General features: G+C 44.6%; 1 protein-coding gene and 1 long non-coding RNA gene across 5 annotated transcripts; one reads left to right on the top strand and one right to left on the bottom strand.

Annotated features, from left to right (window-relative positions):
• The first annotated feature begins 2932 nt into the window (after positions 1–2932).
• Positions 2933–12032, top strand: LOC145546889 (uncharacterized). Its single transcript, XR_014083370.1, has 2 exons — positions 2933–3810; positions 10605–12032. It is a non-coding gene; the product is annotated as an uncharacterized LOC145546889 (long non-coding RNA).
• CNPY2 (canopy FGF signaling regulator 2) lies at positions 7844–11589 on the bottom strand. Of its 4 annotated transcripts, none has more exons than XM_081595058.1 (7): positions 11403–11589; positions 10613–10888; positions 10328–10440; positions 10068–10183; positions 8791–8994; positions 8533–8629; positions 7844–8003 (listed from the first exon to the last, which is right to left on the bottom strand). In XM_081595058.1, exons 3-7 carry the CDS (start codon positions 10413–10415, stop codon positions 7960–7962), a joined length of 549 nt encoding a protein of 182 aa, XP_081451184.1. In that variant the 5' UTR covers positions 10416–10440; positions 10613–10888; positions 11403–11589; the 3' UTR covers positions 7844–7959. The 4 variants fall into 4 exon arrangements, with proteins under 4 accessions (XP_081451184.1, XP_081451185.1, XP_081451182.1 ...); XM_081595059.1 differs by having other exon boundaries at positions 10613–10662; XM_081595056.1 differs by lacking the exon at positions 10613–10888.
• Positions 12033–12572: the final 540 nt, after the last annotated feature.

Genomic DNA, 12572 nt, shown 5'->3' with positions numbered 1-12572 from the left:
AGTGAGGCCCCGCCTACCGCCCGGAACCCGCTCCCGCCCCCTCTCGGGGGAACTTGCCTCAGGATCGGCCATTGGTCCAGTGTGCATGGGGGGGCGGGTCCTAAGCCATTGACTGCAGTTGCGGCGGGGAGGATTGGACCGTCCGGGGTAGGCTAATTGAGGGTGGATGGGCGGGGGCAAGCGTGTAGGTGGTTAAGTATGTGCCTGAGAACTCAGTTAACTTCCTTCTTAGGCTTTCCCCCTTGCCCTTAACACGTTTAGGGTTAACTGTAAGGTGGCTGTTAGGACAAAAAGCTCCAAGGACTTTGACCTTTGAAAGGTCCTCGGCAGCCAACCCCTTAATGCTGTCACGGCAACTGATCCTACTCCATTGGCATGCTTTCTTGATCAATGTCATTGGTTAATGACTTAATGGCCATAGAGGTGACATCATGTGGACACAGGCTATGATGCCAGAGTTAGCTACTTGGAAATCATTTAAGGTAAGCAAAGCTGTGGTATTATAGATACCAACAGATCCCAAAATGTGGAGGAGGAAAGCAAGGGCAGGAACCTGAATATCGGGTGATCTTTGCCGGCAGTCCTGTGATTAGTGCCAGGAAACCCAAGTTTTACAAAGTGTTAGTTGCTTACTCGTGTCCTACTCTTTGTGACCCTATGGACTATAGCTTGCCAGGCTTCTCTGTCCATGGAATTCGCCAGGCGAGATACTAGCGTGGGTTACCATTCCCTCCTCCAGGGGATCTTCCTGACCCAGGGATCAGAACCCATGTCTCCTGCATCGCAGGCCGATTCTTCACCATCTGAGTATCAGACAAAGCAACTCTTACAAAAGCCTCCTTAATGTGAGGGCTTCCAGAGCAGTCCAGAGCCTCTGGGTCCTGGGCATTAGTCTCATTGCCACTCCAGTCACATAACCCCACACAACCAGTCCACACCACATATAACCAAAAGATCAGGAGCTGCAGAACAGCCCTTAACCTGAAATCACCTCCTTTTTTGTTACATCACTCCTGTCACTCTCATAGGGCCTCTGGGCCTTAACACATACTTGGCTGTCTTCTATATACTCTTATCCTGTGCTCCCCAGAGACCGTTAAATGAACCATGGCACTGAAGTGATCTTCTATATCATTCTTGACTAATTTTCTGGGTAGACAAGAACTTAGAACCTTTCTACCTCTATAAGCTATCACTGTCATTGACCCAAGGGCAGAGAAGAACTGACCCACGCCCCAAATGAATAGTCCTTTTATCTCCTCACATAGAAGTAACAAAGTTCAGAAGTCTCAGTACCATCTAAGCCCAGTTTAGCTAGATCCCATTTATAAAGAACCTAGTTTATAGCTTGAACTTGGAAAGAGAAAAAGAAAAGCCATTTTCTCTTGCCAGGTTTCTTTATACTTAGCTTTACACCTACCAAGCAATGCTTCTTTAGCATGGGGATCAGATCCTAGGAAAGAACTTCATAAATAGTGCCCCAGAGGAGCACTGAACTTAGCCATCTCCTCGGTGACTTCAAAGCTCCACTGATCAATACTTGCTCCCAATTTAGCATCTCACAGAGGATTTCCTCCTAACCCTAGAATAGTTTGACCTGGTTTCTTCTCTCTGGTTAATCATCCACAGAGACTAGCCTGCAGACCAGAGGACTGAACTCCAGTGCCCCGACAGACAGAAGGCATCCTTAGGGTGAGGCTACCAAAGGGATAATTACTGAGTGGCCATGAGGGTAACCTATTTTGGAGCTCTAATGATGAGAGGAAGGGTGGGGAACAATACTGCTTACAGTGTCCTGGAGCCTAGTGTCATGAGGCCTTTATGGACTTGTTAGGGGAAACACACTGACTGAAACCACCCACCCTGGCCAGGCACCATAGTAACTATCTGCGTGAGTTATTTTATGACAGGAGGTCCTACTAAGGAACATGGAACTAATAAGCCATCACCAACCAGAAGAGTTCAGGAAAGGTTAAAAGGAGACACCACATGTCCTACTGCCTCCCAGAATCCTTCTCGTTGGCATCCATCTTGGCTGAGCAATGTGTGTGCCACCAAGATGAACCCTGAGTCAAAATGATTGTCCAAAGACAAGCCAGAAACTAACCCCATCACCATAAAACCTGAGACTTTGAGCCACGTGGCAGAGTAGTTCTCCTGGATTCCCTTACCCTACTGCTCTCCACCCGGGTACCCCTTCCCAATAAAGTCTCTTGCTTTGTCACCATGTGTGTCTCCTCAGACAATTCATTTCTGAATATTAGACAAGAGACACTTTTCGGGCCCTGGAAGCAGTCTGCCTTCCTGCGACAGACTTATTTTGAGGTTGTTCAGTCCTGACATCCACTGCTATAAGGTCAATGAGAAAACCCAGGGATCAAAGGGACTAAATGGTATTTTCCAGGAACTGCCTTAGAGTCTTTTCTCTGAGGCTTTTGGAATCTGGGGAGGTGGGGAAAAAAGTTAAAGGAGAAGGATTAGCATGAATAAAGCAGCCAAGTGAATTATAGGTCCAAACACAGCTAAGTGTCAAAAAACTGGAGGGGACAAGGGAGAGAAGACAGAATTGAGGTCATCTTGACCTTGGGAATGACCTCTTTAAAATGGACAAGGGCAATGGTGCCCTCTGGTGGCCAAGGATAAGTAGAAGAATGCACCCTAAACTTAATTCATCAGTAAACCAAACTGTAGAAAAACATCTACTTCTGCTTCATTGACTATGTTAAAGCCTTTGACTGTGTAGATCACAACAAACTGTGGAAAATTCTTAAAGATATGGGAATACCAGAACACCTTACCTGCCTCCTGAGAAATCTGTATGCAGGTTAAGAAGCAACAGTTAGGACCGGACATAGAACAGACTGGTTCCAAATCGGGAAAGGAGTACGTCAAGGCTATATATTGTCACCCTGCTTATTTAACTTATATGCAGAGTACATCATGAGAAACGCTGGACTGGATAAAGCACAAGCTGGAATCAAGATTGCAGGGAGAAATATCAACAACCTCAGATATGAAGATGACACCACCCTTATGGCAGAAAGCAAGGAGGATCTAAAGAGCCCTTGATGAAAGGGAAAGAGGGGAGTGAAAAAGTTGGCTTAAAACTCAACATTCAAAAAACTAAGATCATGGCATCCGGTCCCATCACTTCATGGAAAATAAATGAGAAACAATGGAAACAGTGACAGACTTTATTTTCTTGGGCTCCAAAAATCACTGCAGATGGTGACTGCAGCCATGAAATTAAAAGATGTTTGCTCCTTGGAAGAAAAGCTGTGACAAACCTAGATAGCATATTAAAAAGCAGAGACATTACTTTACCGACAAAGGTTTGTATAGTCAAAGGTATGGTTTTTCCAGTAGTCACTTATGGATGTGAGAGTTGGACCATAAAGAAAGCTGAGCACCGAAGAATTGATGCTTTTGAACTGTGGTGTTGGAGAAGACTCTTGAAAGTCCCTCAAGAGTCTGCAAGGAGATCCAACCAGTCCATCCTAAAGGAAATCAGTCCTGAATATTCATTGGAAGGACTGATGCTGAAGCTGAAACTCCAATACTTTGGCCACCTGATATGAACAACTGACTCATTGGAAAAGACCCTGATGGTGGGAAAGATTGAAGGCAGGAGGAGAAGGGACAACAGATGATGAGATGGTCGGATGGCATCACTGACTCAATGGATGAGTTTGAGCAAGCTCCAGGAATTGATGATGGACAGGGAAGCCTGGCGTGCTACAGTGCATGGGGTCGCAAAGAGTTGGACACGACTGAGCAACTGAACTGAAACCAAATTCCTTTATTTAATAGGTAATAACTAAAATTTGTTGTGTATTTACTATTTCCAGATACTGTCTAAATGTGGTACATGCATTACCTTAATTGATCCTCACAACTCTAAGGGATGTAGGTAATAGTAGTATCTTTACATAGGAGGAAACCAAGGTTTAGATAAAGTATCCCACTCAGGATCATAGCTTATAACTGGCATGGCTGGAATTCAGACCTAGGTTGGCCTCACTCCAGAAGCTGTATTGTTTATATGATGATGACTGTATATTATCAGCTGCAACTCAGGAAGGGGACTTTGAGTCATTGTTAACTGTCTCTTGGGCACATTAGCTCAGTGGTATGTTTAAAGATATTTTAAAAGATAGGGAACTATAGGGAATTCCCTGGGGTTCAGTAATTAGGACTCCACACTTCCAATGCAGGGGGCAGGGGTTTGATCCCTGGTTGGAGAACTAAATAAACAAAAAGATAAAGAACTGTAGTCTCATTCATCCTGTAAAACCTTTGTACACTCATACCTGAAATACATGATAAATGATGACCTTCCTAGAATACAGGTAATAAAGGTAGATGAGACAAACATTTAGCACCTAAAAAGACCAGGGGGATAGAATGGGCTTCTTACAAGGAATAATCAGGCTGAAAAAAAGCTGAAAAGTGGATATAGTGCTTTTTTACTGTACATTATTAGATTCAGAGGGCATGTGTTCAAACTTGAAGGTAGTTTTCAAACAAATAAAATAAGTACTACTTTACAGAGCCACTAGGGACTATATGGACTCCACTGGCCTAGGCATAAGGTGATCACTGGGGATGAAGCCTTGGCTACCCCACCCCTCTTTGAGCTTGTTTTCTGCATCTGCAAAAATGGGAGTAATATCTAGTATTTCTTAGAGTTATAAAGATTAAATAAGTGTGTTATGTGAGTAAAATATTTTTTTCCCTTATTATTCATTTTTGTCTTATATTTAAAGGATTTTTGTTCCTGCTCAGAATCCTTTTACAGCAAAAAAATAAAATCCTCTAAAACATAGACTAGATTTTCACTTAATACATTTTCCTAGTCACCCTGGATCTCATTTAACACTGTCTTTTGGAATTCCCTGGCAGTCCAGTCACTGCCAAATGCCTGGGTTTGGTTGGGGAACTAAAACTCCATCAGTTCAGTTCAGTTCAGTTCAGTCGCTCAGTTGTGTCCAGCTCTTTGCAACCCCATGGACTGCAGTATGCCAGGCTTCCCTGTCCATCACCAACTCCAGGAGCTTACTCAAATTCATGTTCATTGAGTCGGTGATGCCATCCAACTGTCTCATCCTCTGTCATCCCCTTCTCCTCCTGCCTTCAATCTTTCCCAGCATCAGGGTCTTTTCAAATGAGTCAGTTCTTCGCATCAGGTGGTCAAAGTATTGGAGTTTCAGCTTCAACATCAGTCCCTCCAATGAATATTCAGGCCTGATTTCCTTTAAGATGGACTGGTTAGATCTCCTTGCTGTTCAAGACTCTCAAGAGTCTTCTTAAAATCCCGTAAGCTTCACCAAACCAAAAAACAAAAGAAACAAGGCTATCACACTGTCTTTGGGAATGTTTCATTAAATGCTAACATTTTTCTGATAAACTCATTTAGAAGGCATGTAAAATTTAGGGTGTAACCATATATACAAGGTTGAGTATGAAAGTGAAAAGTGAAAGTGTTAGTCACTCAATTGTGTCCAACTCTTTTTGTGACCCCCTGGACTGTAGCCTACCAAGTTCCTCTGTCCATGGAATTCTCCAGGCAAGAATACTGGAAGGGGTTGCCATTTCCTTCTCCAGGGTATCTTCCCGACCCAGGGATCAAACCCCAGTCTTCTACATTGCAGGCAGACTGTTTACTGTCTGAGCCACCAGGGAAGACCAGGGTTGAATATATGCTCTAACAAATACTAGGCTAGAATAATTTTAGTAGCCTCCAGAAAGGTTCAGAAAAATCCATGGATTCCTTGCGCTAACCTATGGTATGAATTGAGAGATAAGCAAAATATATCCTCCTGACCTTATGAGGATCAAGTCAAGGATGGTAAGGTCCACTCTTTCCCATATGACACATGCCTGTGTCCCAGTGGCAAAAACTCTTGGTCTGGAACATTCTTAACAGCTGTACTTTGACAAACTAATGAGGCACATCACAAGTAACTTGTTACTGATTAACATTAAATTTATTTATTTAAATTTGTAAATATCTTTCTTTTATGTAAATTAGAAGAGTTTTGAGTTCCCCATAAGAATACTCTCACTTATGTTTCTGAGAAACTTTCTGGTGGAAGAGTAAGAACTTTATTTAGACTGCAGGCAGACGATGGACAGAATCCTGGGTGTACTCATAGGGGAATGAAGCATGTGAACATTATTCACCTGCATCACAGAAGACATAACGCTTAGCAGTAACAGCTGGAAAAGTGATTTGACAGGATACGTTTCTTATGACTGATGAGAGATAGAATTAGCACTTGACCTTGAATTTATTTATCAACTAGTATCAGGGTGCTTGCTCTGAGCTAGTTAGATTTCATAGGGATTTCTGGTACAAGAAAGCGTTGCTGAACATATTCGTTCCATGTGCCAGGCTTAGCACAAGGTATGAAGAGGGGAAAAAAAGACTTAATATAGAAGCTACTTCATCGCTATATTAGACACCTGGGAACATTAGCTTATAGATTCGGTTTTGCCACTAAATACAGAACTTGAGGACCTGTGGTTTCTGTGGGCCTCAGTTTCTTTATCTGTAAAATCAGTTACTTCATCTGCAGAGGTGAACCTGCAAGATGACCTTGGGGGTATCTATGACCTCCAAGGGCCCTTAGATTCTAAAGTGCTTAGTTTAAAAAGTCTTTGAAATGGGGCCTTCCCTGGTGGTCCAGTGGCTAAGACTCTGCGATCCCAATGCTAGGTACCCAGTTTCAATCCCTGATCAGGGAACTAGATCCCACATGCTGCAAGTAAAAGTTCCCACAACTAAGACCCTGCACAGCCAGATAAATAAATAATTTTTTTAAAGTCTTTGAAATGTAATAAACCTTAGTAACAAGTGTTTCTCCCTGGGACAGATGTTCCATTCCAGACTCTGAGACACCCACACTTCAGGATCAGCGTGTTTTAGAAGCTCCTCAAACAAGTATCCTTTACATTTTCATCCTGTGTCCCAGGACAGAATCTCTACACACAGAAAGTGTGTGTAGTCCACATTGTAGTGTACTTATAGTCCACATTGGCCATAGCTAGGGATGGAGATGACGTGTTGCTGTTGGCATGGAATCTGAAAACAAGACTTTTCCTTCAATAACATTCCTTGCCTCATCTGTCCCTATCTGACAAAGCCCTTGTCAGCAGAGATGATCACATCCATTTGCCCTTTCCTGTCTGCTCTTGCTGATCCCTCCATCTGGAAGGGTACAGAGGGTAAAATAATCCATTTCCTTCAGGATTGCGCTCTATCTTATGTTTCATCAGTATGAATACAACTAATTTCTAGAAGCCTATACCACCATGAATACGTGCATGCATGCTAAGTCCCTTCAGTCATGTCCATCTCTTTGCGATTCCATGGACTATAGCCCACCAGGCTCCTCTGTCCATGGGATTCTCCAGGCAAGAATACTGCAGTGGGTTGCCATTCCCTTCTCCAGGAGATCTTCCTGACCCAGGGATTGAACCCATGTCTTCTGCAGCTCCTGCACTGTAGGTGGATTCTTTACCGCTGAGCCACCAGGGAAGCTCTATACTACTATACACTTATTCATGTTCCCTAGCTTATGCATAGAGGTTCCTCTTCTCAATAATTAGCTCTAAACACATTATATTGAGTAAGCACTGAATACATGCTTATCTAGTTTGTTAGTCCATCAGGAATTTCAGATGGCAAAAGAATTATGGTTCAGGCTCCTTCTACCTTAGCACTATACAATTCCCAAAGCTTTTCCTTTCCTTCCCTTTTTTTCTTCCTGTCTGGAATCTCCTATTTTCAAGCCTAATGTAAGGGCCAATTCTGGGCATGAAAAGACAACACAGTTCATACTTTTGGTTTCATATTTTTTCAGTTCATTTCAGTAAAAACATAATATAAAAGGCATTGCCCTCTTCCCCTCCTGGGGGTGATCCATCAAGCTTGTCAGTCTGAGCCGCTCCAGTGGTTCATAGCTCATCATGCGATATGTGCAGGGCATGGTCACATAGATCTGCAAATAGCACATGACAGTTTCAAAGAAAACGCCACTCTCACGCTGATATATGCCACTATCAAGAAAATACCCCCAAACAAATTGACACACACCGACCACCATCTTTCAGATCATATGCTTTTTTTTTTTTTTTTGCCATACCTCGAGGCATGTGGGGTCTTAATTCCTGACCAGGGATCCAACCCATGCCCCCGGCAGTGGAAGTGCGGAGTCCTAACCACTGGACCGCCAGGGAGTTCTCCCACCCCCCAGCATAGACTTTAAAATGACAAAACTTTCCCATCATCCTCTCATCCATATGTATCTCAGGTGAGGGAGCCACAAATTCTGAAAGCTGACAGGAAGAGAATGGAGAGGATCAACCCAAGTCCCTAAGCCATAAGTAACTCTTAAGCTAACTTCACAGATTTGGCTGGAGGAGGAGGTGTTAGGGGGGTGCTAGAGGACAGGGAGTGGGACACACACTAGAGAATGTGCCAGGTTCCACAGAGATGTGAGAACAGGAGGTAAAGTGACAGTAGCTTACCTGTTCGCTTACTACAAAGTTTGTCTTTAACATTGTCAGCCTCTCGGGAAAAGAATTCAATGAGTTCATCCTCGTACTCCTCCACAATGCTCTCACACTGTCAACCCAAGGGAGAAAGGAGTGAGAGAAGCCAGCAAGGGGTAGCCTCTGGTCTCCACCTCCAGAGAGTAGGACAAGGACGTGAACCCAACTTTCCACTTGGGCTCTCCAATAACTCCTCTAATTTTCAAGAACCAGCTACCCATTCCCATAGCTCACCGCAAACTTGAGGGTGCCACTGATGTCTGAATCAATTCGAATGCCCTGTAGGTCCAGTTCACTGGATTCTCCATTCCGGCCCACAACACGTACATAGTTCTTGCGGTGCGTGGAAGGGTCGATCTGTTCCCCATACTCCTTCATCCGGTCACATACCTCCTCTAGAAGCTCTGTGAGGTGGGCCTCTGAGCGAGCATAAGGCACCTAGAAATGTCCTCAGCCTTGGGTCATATTCTTCTACCTCTGTACATTAATAATTTACCCTTACTTTTCCTTCCAAATCTAGCTTGATCAACCTATTCTAAAAAGCCTTCTCCAATTTAAAACCATTATAATTTGTGTAGTTCCAAAGTCCTAGTGGCTCAGTGGTAAAGAATCCACCTGCCAATGCAGGAGACATGGGTTTGATCCCTGGGTTGGGAAGATTCCCTGGAGAAGGAAACGGCAACCCACCCCAGTATTCTTGCCTGGGAAATCCCATGGACAGAGGAGCCTGGAGGGCTACAGTCCATGGGGTCGCAAAGAGTCAGATACAACTTAGCAACTAAACAACAACAAAGTCCACTCAAATATGTGATCTTATTTTACCTCATTATACAAGCCTAAAAAATAAAATAGGTGTCTTTCCAAATTATAGATAAATGACCTCTTTGATTAACCCTGATCACTATGTGTTCTCTTCCTTTGAATTTAATTCTTATGGCCGTAAGGTAATTTTTTTTGGTATTAAAATGAGGCTAATACCTGCCCTTAAAAGGAGAGCATCAGACAGTTGCCATGTGCACAAAGTCGCTTCAGTAAGATAGTGTAGGCTTTGAAGATAACAACTATTAAAGCATTTCAAAAGCATCATAACCTTAACATTTCCAAAATATTCACTAGGTACAGCTTTCTGTCTGTGTGTATTATGTTTTCTACTAAAATAAATTTCCTAAATATATAGATAAGACCTATATATATATATATATACACATATATATGTATATATATATTTTTTTAATGAATGTATGTATACCATACTGTCATAGCGAAAACACAAGTCACATGGATTAAGGATACGGAAAAGGGGGCTGATCAAGGTTCTCTGTCTGCTAACAACTTCTACAACTTCTACAAAGTATTAGGATTTCTGCTGTATTAGGGAGCCAAAGAAGCAAATGTATGGGGTACAAGCCTCCAGCCTCTTCCAAATGAAACAGCCCAATCTTTTAGATATCTCATTAGTTCAGTTCTCATTCAAAGTTAGAGTGAGCTATTTGGGGGAACAGTCAAATTACCTCCACCACTGACTGGCTGCCATCTGGATTGATTCGGAAAGAGCCCATCTGAATGGTCTTCTTGGGATCCACCTGGGCAATTTCCCACTCAAGTTCATCCACCAGAGCCCTGCAAGCTGATGCAAGGGGGGAGGGGGAGAAAGGCATCAACCTAGGGGCTTCCACTCATCTTTCTTCCAGGCCTTGGATCCCATCCTCTCCAAGGCTCTATCTTCCCCATCCCACCCTGCTTCCTCCCATTTCTTCTTCTGTGCCTTTACCTCCACAGTGTAGATCCTGGCTCCTCCGGGCCCAGGCAGTTCCCAACAGGGCCCCCAGAAGCAGGGCCAGCCAACCCCAGCCTTTCATCTTTGACGCGATGGGGTTGCTCCACCTGCGTTTAAAGCATAGGTGTGAGAAGCCTACTCCATTCCCCCGCCCCACCCTGCCCCGCCGCCACGACACCCAGTCAGCCTCTAATCCCTGCCACCACCACCCCTTCCCATCCCTTATCCCAAGCCTACAAAGGCCTCAGTGTGATCTGGCTCTACTTTCCAGGAAATGACCTGGACACAAAGGAGCTCCTCTGTTTCGGCGCTCGGTGTTCCGGAGGCCCCTGAGCAGTGGGTGAGAGAGCGAGCTTGGGACTTGGGTCTTAGTCCCAGATACTACGTCGACAGGTGAGCCCTCAGATGTTGGTACTTAAGCAGTGGCTGCCGGGGATCACAGGGCTATGTGGCAGCCATGGGTTGGTGGCTGGGATTAAGCAAGGACGACAGGCACAGAGGAGCTGCTGGCAAGCAGAGTAGCTGATTCTGGCTGAGAGGTAGCGAGGTGGCTGGCTGGCAAGAAGAGCACTCAATAACCAGGGCCTGTTTGGACCCAGCACCGAAGACTGCTGCATCCCCACCTCCAGCCTATAAGCTATTCCTCCGTGCGGACCAGCCCCCTTTGTAAAGACCCCATCACTGCCTTCGCTCCAGTCCAACCCGGACCCTTAGTGCCACTCGGATCCATCCCACCTCTGCTCCCAGGGCCGCCGCCGTGGCCCAGGCACTGGAAGACAGCCGAACTCTCACTTTAGCTCCCGTCCCTAGCACCTGGCTGCGGGGGAGCGGGGCTGTCCAGGCTTCTCCAGAGCGCTCCTGCGCGCTCCAGACAGGGGGTGCCCCGGTGACTGCCTGAGCCTGCTCCTCGAGTCCTAAGTGGATTCCTAAGCAGGGCTCAGAGGCGCTACAGTACGCGTCCTACACCGGAGGCCGACCCCAAACCCGCCCCTCCAAACTCTCGCGCGAACAGGCAGCTTAGGAGCGGCTCCCAGACAGCAAGGACCCCGGTGGATCGCAGGACCCAGACCTGCGTGGCGGGGAGCTCCACGTGACCATCAGGGGTCAGCCGAAGAATAGGAGTGGCTTGAAGCAGGGTCAGGGCCTGACGTCGTGCGCGGAGGCGGTCAGGCTTACACACGCCAATCTAGGTGGGCTCGGACCTTCTAAAAGAAAGGTATGCGGCTAGCCAGTGAGAAGCCCTGGTTTTAATACCCGGGAAACTACATCTCCCAGGAAGCACTACATCACCACACTGATACTTTGTTAGTAGCTACAGGTTTTAAGATTCCTGGGACCTGTAGTTTGTCAGTTTCTCCAACTCACATTTTACACAAAACGGGAAAACCATACTGTACCTCTTAAAAGAATCCGACTGTAGGGTTCTAGGCAGCCACACCAAAGGCCTGACTACCCAGGAATGACATACTTCTCCAATATCCTGAATTTTGGACTTGAGAATTTTATCTTCATTTCTGGGTGAGATTTTGACTTAGATTTTTCCAGTTGTAATATTGGGTTTCCAAAAGAGTTCCTTTGGTTTTTTCATGTAAGATGTCTGTAGTAGTGCTTAGTTGTCTTTAACTTCATTCGAAGCAATTTTGTTAGATTGTAGTGTGATAGTTGTCATATCAGCATGCACTAAAAATACTTAGCAAAATCGGTTAATTTTTGTGTAGCCATTTTACTATTTAAGATGAAAGAAAAAAGCAACATTTTTGGCATATTGCTTTATTATTTCAAGAAAGAAAAAAATGCAACTGAAACGCAAAAAGATTTGTGTTGTGTGTGGAGAAGGCGCTGTGATTGATGAAATGTGTCAAAAGTGGTTTGCAAAGATCTCGGCTGGAGATTTCCTGCTGGAGGATGCTCCTCGGTTGGGTAGGCCAGTTGAGGTTGATAGCGATCAATCAAGACATTGAGAATAATCAGTGTTATACCACGAGGGAAGACAGCTGACATACTCAAAATATCCTAATCAGTGAAGAGATTTTTTAAAAGAATCCAAATCAGACGTTGAAAATAATTTGCACCAGCTTGGTTATGTTTTGTTATTTGGGTTCCACATATGCTAAGCGGGGAAAAAAAAAAACCAAACCACCACCTTCTTGGCTGTATTTCCGCATGCAATTCGCTACTAACCCTAACAAAAACGTTCTGTATTCTTTTTCTGAATTATTTTGGCCACACTTGGAGGCAT

This window comes from Giraffa tippelskirchi, chromosome 4, assembly GCF_054371585.1.
Source record: "Giraffa tippelskirchi isolate mGirTip1 chromosome 4, T2T-mGirTip1v1.2.pri, whole genome shotgun sequence".
Classification (NCBI taxonomy): domain Eukaryota; kingdom Metazoa; phylum Chordata; class Mammalia; order Artiodactyla; family Giraffidae; genus Giraffa; species Giraffa tippelskirchi.
This window is presented reverse-complemented; position numbering and strand designations above follow the sequence as displayed.